At 28.8% G+C, this 10,236-nt stretch overlaps 1 protein-coding gene across 1 annotated transcript; it reads right to left on the reverse strand.

Annotated features, from left to right (window-relative positions):
* Nucleotides 1-71: 71 nt before the first annotated feature.
* LOC112686306 (rapamycin-insensitive companion of mTOR) lies at nt 72-10,230 on the reverse strand. The gene is made up of 27 exons (XM_025558524.1): nt 9,791-10,230; nt 9,662-9,709; nt 9,423-9,594; nt 9,144-9,275; nt 8,875-9,068; nt 8,591-8,798; nt 8,349-8,514; nt 8,094-8,272; nt 7,791-7,921; nt 7,218-7,729; nt 6,973-7,161; nt 6,389-6,597; nt 5,410-5,499; nt 5,045-5,264; nt 4,817-4,986; nt 4,200-4,758; nt 3,942-4,141; nt 3,750-3,866; nt 3,591-3,685; nt 3,317-3,530; nt 2,631-2,695; nt 2,392-2,535; nt 1,962-2,147; nt 1,731-1,874; nt 701-833; nt 469-607; nt 72-392 (listed from the first exon to the last, which is right to left on the reverse strand). The coding sequence occupies exons 1-27, from the start codon at nt 9,843-9,845 to the stop codon at nt 144-146; spliced, it is 4,920 nt and encodes a 1,639-aa protein (XP_025414309.1). The 5' UTR covers nt 9,846-10,230; the 3' UTR covers nt 72-143.
* Between the last annotated feature and the right edge of the window lie 6 nt (nt 10,231-10,236).

Raw genomic sequence — 10,236 nt, forward strand, 5'->3', positions numbered from 1 at the left:
TTTTTTAGTGTATATATATATATATAAGTAAATATATATAAATATATATATATATATATATATTTTATGGAAACAAAACAATATAAATTAAAATAAAATAATTAATTACTAGCTTAATACCTCCAATTTTATTTTTCTATCTATTATTCATGTAATCGCTGACTAGAAGAATCGTACACAGTTTGCTTGCGCTGTCTGACAGTGGCAGGAGGTTTCCAATCTGAAGTAACTTCAGAAGATCGTCTTCTGTGTTCCAATTCAGCTTCCATGATAACTCCGAGTTCACTGTCTCCGGAATGTCCTTTGTCCAACTCATCATTACTTATACAGTCTGTACTTGATGTTTCAAGTGGACTTTGACGGCCAAGAATCGCTGCAGGTTCTTCATATAGCTAGAAAAAAAAAACCAATGAAAACAGTGATTATTCCACATAAAATAGGTATCATAATATCAATAATAACAATTACTTCTTTAAACGGAGCGTCCAAGAACAGTTCATGCATGTAACGTCTGGCTTGAATATGATAATGATGGTCAGCTAATAAATTACAGACATCTGAGTAAACACATATGTCGTGAAACAAATCACCATACATTTGTTTCATTCTGTTTAAAATTATAACAAATATCACATTTTAACATAGATAAGATATGCATGAGCCATAAGTTATAACAATTAATTAGAATATAAAATCTTACTGTAATAGACTTTGGGTGGAAGTTTTATATAAAACAGGATTTGGTAATTGCTCGACAAGTTTCAATATATCTCGTCGTAAGGTTGAACGACTTTTGGTAATTCGATCAGCTAAAGTAGACCTCTGGGCTAGACCTAATAATGATTTTAAATAGTTAAGTAAATTGCATTTAAATTTAATAATAAAATCAATAATACATTCTCAAGGTCAGTGGTTCTCAAAATGTGGTACGCAAAAGACTATAAGGTGGTATGTGGAAGGCCATGGTAGAACGGAAATTAAAAATTTGATATTTAACTTTTATATTAATTTAAAAACACTAATACATTTTTATTAGTAAATAAATAGTAATTTTACTGTAGTATTTTACTGCCTTTATGTTTAAAATAAATGTATTTTATTATGTAAAGTTTGTATGATTCTATTTTTAATCATTACTGGTACGTGACTGATTGATAATATATTCAAGTGGTACACGAAAAAAAAGTTTGAGAACCACTGCTCTAGGTATATAAATATAATATAAAACAAGTAAAAAAAAACAAATGTTATTCTAATTTTATTATTGCTAAATTAACATGAAATCAATTACAGCTATACCTTACACTACATTTCATTCTACTGTCCTTCGACTCAACTGTTTTATAGTAACTTAATATTTTTAACATCAATAAATGTGCTTAAGTTTAAGTAACACATAACCTCTTTGAAAGGTTTGTGATGGGTAAATATTTTTTTAACTGACTATATATTGAATTTTAATATTTACTGATTATAATATTACATAGCGTCAATGTTAATTGTCCGAGGAATTATTATTTTTTTCCATAGTTAATATTAAATATTATATTTTTGTATAATCCCTATTTGTAGGTAAAAATATGTCTGGAGAAACGATAACACTTTTATTAGGTATGTATGTAATTTGAGTATTAACTAAAGTTTTTTTTATTTGACGTACTGCTCAGAGCTTAAACTTTTTTGCTATAGATAACTTTACATTAAATTTCAAATTACAATGACCTACTTACTGCTTATATCAGAACTAGCACCGCTTTCATTACTTCCAGTACCAAAACCTGAAGCGTCATGAAGGCATGAAGATTTATTGTGTTGCCATGGCAATAATATTGGACTTTCTCCTTCAACACCCATGCCATAACTACTTTCTGTCTCTAAAATATATTTAATGTAATTTGAAATGACAATGATTCAAAATGTTTATTATAAATGTACAGAAAACTGTTGAATGATAGACATACCGGTTCGACATCGTCTAAGAGAACTAGATGATACTTTTCGGTTACGTGTTGCAGATCGATTGCTATGTTCATTAACAGAACACAACATACACAAAGAACGGTTATGACTTCGTTGTCTTCTAACAGGTACAGGATCAGCTACAACTTCTTCAGTGTCCGAATCATCAGTACTCAAGGCTTCGGAACCTAAAATTTAAAAAATCACTTCCATTCAGCATATCAACGAAGAAAAAAGATTTTTTTTTACAATTAGTGAAATACTGGAATCTAATAATTTTAAAAATTTATTCATAATAATGATTTAACTTACATGTACAGTATTTATAACATATTCAAATAAATTTCTAATTAAACTTAATTTTAACTTTCTTAAATTACTATATTATTCTTGCTAAGTAATTAATATTAAAATTAAAATGTGTATTTATACCTGTTGATAAATATTTGAAACAAGAAGATGAATCTTCGCAGTCAGGTGTAGGAACAGATTCAGATTCTTTTTCAATATTGGAAAAAATCATATTAAGATCTGATGGCAAGGCAATTCCACCATAACACAGTTCATTATACTGATCTAAGTAAATATAAATTAGATTTTAGTTTAATACAATTAGAATTAATTTATAATTAATAGATTGGCTATGAGAACAATTAATAATTTAATATTACCTTTAATAATATTATGACAATCTTTGTTTGAATTTAAAGTTATTTGCTCTGATTCTGGATCAAACCTATAAAAATAAAACAACAGTTTTAACTTCAATTTCAACAGCTCAAAAAAATAATTATTACACTATAAAAAAGTTCTTATTTTAAAATATAATTGAATACATATTGTATCAGGAAATTTATCCTTCACTTATGGTACATTCTAAAAATTAGAAAGATAAAGAAAAAATCTATTCTTTTTCTAATAGAAATACTTTTCTCAAAAATAAGGCTTAAGCATTAAATACTAGCTCATTAAGTGTTACAACTACATAAAGGGTCTGTAATGTTAGAGATCTGACCTTTTAATCAAATCATTATAATCATTAATATACATATAGATGTGGAATTAATTTTAACATTGTGTAATGTGAGGGTAAATATGGACATTTTCTTCTCAAAATAAATGATGACATTAATAAAACAAAGGTTTTCTTATAAACATATAAGACCAATAAAGTTAGTAGAACAAGAAATATTTATCTGAAGTATATATGTTATAATAATTTGAGTAGATTAAGTATATAGATTCTGAAGAGATGCAGCGCATACCTTACACACTCCTTAGTTACAGTGCAGTGTTTAATCAACATTTAGCTTAGGCAGAAACTTTACTATTAATGTATTAGCAACAATTTACTTACAGAGAACAATTCATGCTAAAAGAATGTCTAAATTCTTTAGGTCTAATCAATAAAGACATTCTGTCTAATTCTTGTTCAGCTAACATATCAAACATATCAGTTGCAGATGATTGATGTTGCATTGTCATACTTCTAAAACTTTTCCGACTCATACCTTTTTGTATCATTTTTAATGTTTTATAACCAAAAGAATTTCTTCTTGCTAATTTAGAACCTAAATATGTGCAATATTAAATTAAGTTTAAATATTATAATTTATTATAGTAACAATTACCTTCTGGTGCTATAGACGATTTCGAAGGTGTTTGCATAGGAATAGTTGACAATGAACTTGAACTAGGTATTGGACTTAATGTTTGGTACCTATCACTAAGTATATTCAAAATTTCAATTTTATTTTTAGTATGTAATAAAAATATAATTTAAGACTCACTGGTAAAAGCTGTTGTCTGTTGGACGAGTATTAAGTCCGGACTCACCAGAACTAACTCCACTAGTACTACTGTCAACAGTGCAATTACTATCAGATCTTAACCGATAACTAGCATATCTAAAAGCAAAAATAAAATTGAAATTAACTATGCAGTTAATATTATTAAATTTGCAGAACAATAACAATACTAACACTAGATTTTCAGGAGGTGAATTGGATTGTTCCAGATGGTGATTATTATCAGTTGTTTTGCTTTCGCTTAAACTTCTTATATGATATTGTTGACGGGACCAACTGCTACAGCTAGCTGGCAAAGTAGACCATTTTTTTTTCCCAGAACCTTGAGTACTGGGATCCCAAGCTGTATCATCTACCCAATCACTTACAAGACCCTATAGAGTAAATATTTTTACATTTATGTTCACTAATTTTAGTAAATTTAATACTCACTTGAGAACTAGATGGTGTAGATGTTAAATTGGGATCTATTCGTTTATCTTTGATTTTATAAAACTCATCTTCCAAGAAAACCCTGTTTAAAACATTCCAACCAGCATTTCTAAGATGAGCAGCTCCAGCTCGGTTAGAACTAATTAAAGCTAACGCATAAAAAGCTGTTGCGCGTACCGAGTATATAGGATAAGAAATTGCAGTCTTACATATGCATTTTAAAATACCATTATTGGCCAAATAACAAGCTCCTTGTGGTACACTGCCAAAATGAGCAGCAGCCCACAAAGCTGCTTTTAAATGCAATTGATTTTTAGGGGTCTCTTGTGTAAGGTTAGAAATTAATTGAATCATATTTCGAAAATAAATATCTTTGATGACTGCTTGAAACCCGCTATCATGAACAGCCATTTGAGAATACAAGTGAGCTGGTAAACAAATATTAGGAATTTGATTTCTTGACATATCACTTGTAAGTCTAGTTTTATAGTGTCCATCTTCATGACGTTGATGAAGAGTCAATTGGTCATGTAGCTCTCCTTCAACTATTAACACATACCTAAAACCAAATAAATTGAAAACAAATTCACTATCACTTTATTTTAGTTTAGTATAACCTATAGTTGAAATGGGTTCCCCAGTCATGTAACTGATTTGTAACAAAATTTGACTCTGATAAATATTTATAACCAGCTGTATCTGATAAAAATCTTACAAGTAAAAGTAATCCTCGATCACCAAGGTGAAGAATATTAGGCCTCAATCCAATTAACATTTTTAAATAATCCTATAAAATAATATCATATTAGGTATACACAGTAAATTTATTCAGTTTTTAAAATTACTTTATGGTCACAAGCTTCATCGAGAGCATCCAAAGCAGCTGTAGATACTACTTGATTATCATCAAGTGTCTGTGAAATGAGTGATTCTAATATCCATAAACCTGTTGTTGTTATATCTTCTGCACGATGAGCATTAAATCGGAGAAGTAAGCGTAAAAAACGTGTAGCATAAAGTCGAGACTTTTGTTGAGAACAGGAGAGAACACGACCTAATAATATTCTAAACACAAAATAAAGTATAAATTTACAATATTTACAACAATTAATAAATAAATGTACAGCATAATAAAACAGTAGTGTATTGAAATAAAGATTAAGTATAAAAATAAATTTTTTATTGAAATAAAGTATAAAAATTGTAATACCTTGGAAATGAATCAGTAGTATAGTCTAAACAGGAGACAATAAGCTTAACATAACAACATAAATGAGTATTTACAGTAATATTCAGCAACCTATAAGTATAAATTATAATTAATAAGCAATATGAATTAAGATATTTTTAGGTTTTATAAAAATACCGAAAGCCAAACAAATTAGTCATTGTTATTAACTAGTTCATGCTAAATTACTTTAACATTATAATTAAGTTAGAATAAAATTTGATCACTGAAATTTCCAAAATTTCTAACTTACTGCAGTTAGAATTTTGTAGGTAAAAATTGAAAATAATAACTTAGGATACAATAAAAGTAAGAATTTACAGTTATATTAGATTCTGAGAGAAGAAGCTTATAATTTTACAATGTTTTATTAATTTTTTTTTTTTTTTTGTGAACACTTGAGTATTCAAAAGTTATGAATCTATTTGATTGCATTATTAATTAATTTATTTTATTTTATTCTTGAAATGTTTATGTAAATTAGACAAATATAATACAAATAATAATAACTATATAAGATAAATATCATAAATTAAAAAGTTTTAAAATGTATTTTAAACATTTTAACATTCTATCAAGATCAAAAGAAACTATATATCTTATTAAAAATTGTGAAATTAATAAATGTATAGTAAACACCAAAAATCAAAAAAAATAAAAATTATTGAAAATTATAAATAATTATAAGTTTTTCTTAATAACTGTGTCTTTTAATTTAATAAATAATAGTTTTTTAAATTTTTATTATTATTTATAAATATTAAAAAATTGTTTGTAATAGGAAGTTACCTCTTTTATTACTTAATCCACAAACATTTTTTGTTCTTTTATTATTGTTTTAAGTACATTTTTTTTTCATTTATTTATTCTTTTATGATCCATTATTTACCAAATTTTAGAGATAATTAAGTTATAGCTAAATTATACTAAATATATTAAATAAATAAGAAATATTACTTACAGAGGAAAAATTTTAGTTTTATCTAAACAATATCGTCCTCTTTCAGTAGAACTAATTCGACCAAGCATTAGAAAATAATGTTGACTTAGAGTAATAGCTAAACGTTGTGGATTCAAATAACAACTATAAGAATAATTGGAAGACGTCAATGCTTCTAATTGCACATGAATATCAGTCAATAGAATATTTAAAAAAGTTTCTCCGCTTTCCTATAAAATAAATAAAACAACAATTAAACATTTAGTAGCATGCTACATCAAAATAAACATTTTAACTTATTTCAATTATTTTTTAATTTTAAGTGTTATTTTCTTTTGAAAAGATCATAATCAAATTAAAAGAAAAAAAAAATTATCATAAATTATAATTTAGGAAGGTGGATGGTTCAGTGAGTGGGTCAGTCGGTTTATTTATAAAGCTAATATAGGAAATGGAGATTTCAACTCAAATAATATAAGATTTTAACATATACTATTTATTTTTAATGTAAATTAAAATTACATTGATAAAATATAATACTCATAAAATCATTAAATATTTTTATTATAATTTTTATACCTGTAAAAATTAATCAAACCACTTACATTTGGAGCATCCATAAGATCATCAACTAAATCAAATAAAGCTAATGTAAATAAGTTCAATGGAAGAACTTCTGGTCTGAGTTCAACATCACCATACATTCTTGAAGATGGTTGAAAGTATTCAATTAATCTTTGCACAAATAAATTATAATTCATATCATCCAATTTGTTAACATCTTTAATTCTTGTCTGTAATAAATTAAGAATATAAAATTACTGAAAAATAAATACAAAATATAATTTACTTTTAGAGCAGAACGTATTGGATCCCATTTCCAAACTACTGCTTCTTTGACAATTAAAACACCGGATTCTTTGACAAAATCTTCACATTCTTTAGTCATTACACTCTGAGATCCTTTATGTTTTGCCTGTTTTTTATGTGTGACATATCTTAACATACTAAATTTTGGACCGAATAAATTCATGGCATGATACAAGCCAATGGTAGCAGGAGTTGGTTCATGGTTTAATGTTTTATATAATTTAGCTAAAGCAGAAATAGCTGCCATGGCATTGTTTTTTTTTAAATCATCTCCTACAAATATTTCAGTCTGTTCAAAGTGAACAGTATTGACTGGATAGAACATTAAACGATCATCAGAAGACCATAATACTTGATCAAATTCTTCAGTTGAAGTACAATTGTTTACACATTTTGATGATGGCCGACCTTCTAAAGCATAGGCTACTAGATCAGACAAGGCTGGTTTAGTATTGTTTGGAACTAAACTATCTGCTAGATGAAGAAATTCTCCTATACATTGAAATTAGTAATTAGATATTTTTAATATTGGGTAGCCAACAATATTACTTACCAAGAAGAATTGTTGCCTGAACAGACAATGTACTATCTGATGTTAGTATTACTTGAACTAAAGCTTCATCTAGTTTAAGTTCTAATAAACAACTTACTAAAAGAGATTGAGGTAAGTTAACTAAATTCACCCTAGAAAATTTTAATTAAAAAATATTATTAAGTATAATAAGTAAAAAAATATGAACAAAGTATCAATGGTTTTTATCATTTCAGAAACTGTTCAGAGGTTAAATATAATGTACACTAAAGTATATCAAGTGAAACAATTTCAATACTATCTGTAAACAATATTAACTCTAACCTTTTATTACTTAAACTTGGTATAAGATCCATTACTTCTGTGTAAATATATCCATTATTTAATCCAAATTTATCTCGATACTTGTAAGGATTTACAGATTCTATTGCAGTATCAACATCATCTACCCAATCAGCAGGACAAAATCCAAGAATTTCCCGTAGTAAATTTATAATCGAAATCTTAAAAAAAGTGTACAAATTACGTTTAAATTTTTCAGTTTTATTGTACACATTTATGGCTTAACCAATGACTCACTCTAGTAGAAGAATTTTGAACATGCAAAGCTCGAACAATGGAAGATAATCCACTTCTAGAATGTTCACCTGATGGATCACAAAAATATAGAACACCAATCCAAGAACGTAATAAGGAAACTAGAGTACCATGGGCTGTTTCAGCCAATGAACTTTTATCGTTCAATCTAAAAAATAAAACAATATAAAGTTGTTTTGTAGAATTATTTACAATATTAGACTGATATACTATGATTAACTTACTTGGAAGTTGGATTAAAATCAGTAAAATACGAAGCAAGTTGACCAAAATCAAATGACACTAATACCCTAGTATCTGGTTTATTCAACATCCAAAGTAATGTACCTAATACACATTCTGCCATTCTCAATGGTAGTTCAGAAGTGATTAAAACATGGCGCAAGGCTTTTAAGCCACAACCAATTACAAAAGCTTGAGGATTCAATAAACCTGTTTAAAAATTAATATAAAAAATAAATATCATAGAAAATAAACAGGTACATCAAATATTGAAATAAAAACATACACAGTTCACAAAGAGTAGCAACACAAGCTCTATGCAATTGGTCTTTTGAAGGTCCATGTGAACACATAGCTATAGCAGACAAAGAATGGGTAAATGCATTAGGAAATTGTTGAGGGCAGACTGTGCAAGTTTTACGAATAATCCTTAATGCTTGTAGCCGTTCACTCTCATTATCAAGTAGAAGTTCCAAACTCCTAAAACAGATTGCACAAAATAGTTTTTTTATTTTTTTGACATACACAAGATAACTCAATGATATTAATGATTACCTGCAAATAAGTATGGTTAGACGTAGACGTACAATAACAGCTATGTCTTCTGGTTTTTTTATGCAATGACGAATAGCTCTCAAACCAGCCGTCCGGACATCAGAACTATCACTTAACAGACTTGGTGTAAGACTGCAACCAAAATGATAAAACAAATAACTAAATGACAACTATGCGTTCAAGACAATATCGTATAATTCTATGATAAAAAATGCTAACTATTTTATTAAGAACAGTCACTTAACCAATATTTAGCAAATTAATGTCCACATAACTCACCAACACATAATTTCATATGTAGAGAAACCAAAAATATCACTAGTATTTTCATTTGCATTCATCGACGATAAAAGTTTGACGAGTATGTTTAACAAACATAATTTTTTACTGTCATTCAAGCCCTGCGTTTGGATCAGACCAGATAGGATCTTCTTCAGAGACTCTCTGGGTCCTGAAAAACAGAAAATTTTATTTACAGACCAGACGATAAATCGCCATAAGTAGAGCGGGCAACTTACTGGTCACTAGATCCAGTTGAACAGCATCATCTTCACATTCGTTTCGCCCTGCAAAACAGTAACGGTGAGTCACAATGATTTCGGATTTGGCATTACGCGACGACCGGAGGGCGTTTCGCCCTGGCTTACCTCTAGACTTGTTCGAGTGCAAACGAGTCCAAATCTTCCAAACCGGCATGACCATAGCTTCGACGGAGTTACCATGTCATTATTGCGACGTCAAGCGGCGCGCGCATAGTTTACGCGACCCGACGACCACCACTGATGTACCATCGTCGGCGGCGGCGGCGGCGACGTCGGCGAGCACACATGTGGTGTACGGGTAAGACCGGTAAGGAGCGAGTGAGCTCGTCGCCAAAGGTACGAAGCGCCGGAGCACCGCGCACGAACACGTATTATAATTTATAATTTACAGACCGAATAATAATAGGTAATCGTTACATAAATAAACAAACGCACACGCGCACACACACCCGCACCGTCTGCAGCTCACGGAAAATATTAATGAGGAAAAAAACAAAAAAAAAAAAAACTGGACAACAGATGACACGATCGGCTACGGGTTACCTGCGATC

This window comes from Sipha flava, unplaced genomic scaffold, assembly GCF_003268045.1.
Source record: "Sipha flava isolate LNK unplaced genomic scaffold, YSA_version1 304_pilon_pilon, whole genome shotgun sequence".
In the NCBI taxonomy this organism is placed as follows: Eukaryota; Metazoa; Arthropoda; class Insecta; order Hemiptera; family Aphididae; genus Sipha; species Sipha flava.

Bases quoted from the DNA above. Each gene is read 5' to 3' on its own strand.
- LOC112686306 (XM_025558524.1), bottom strand. From the start codon at position 9,845: ATGGTCATGCCGGTTTGGAAGATTTGGACTCGTTTGCACTCGAACAAG. The intron at 8,799-8,874 runs GTATGTTTTTAT...ATTTTTAAACAG, and splicing joins TGCTACTCTTTGTGAACTGT to GTTTATTGAATCCTCAAGCT. The intron at 7,730-7,790 runs GTAAGTAATATT...TTCAATGTATAG, and splicing joins TCAGGCAACAATTCTTCTTG to GAGAATTTCTTCATCTAGCA.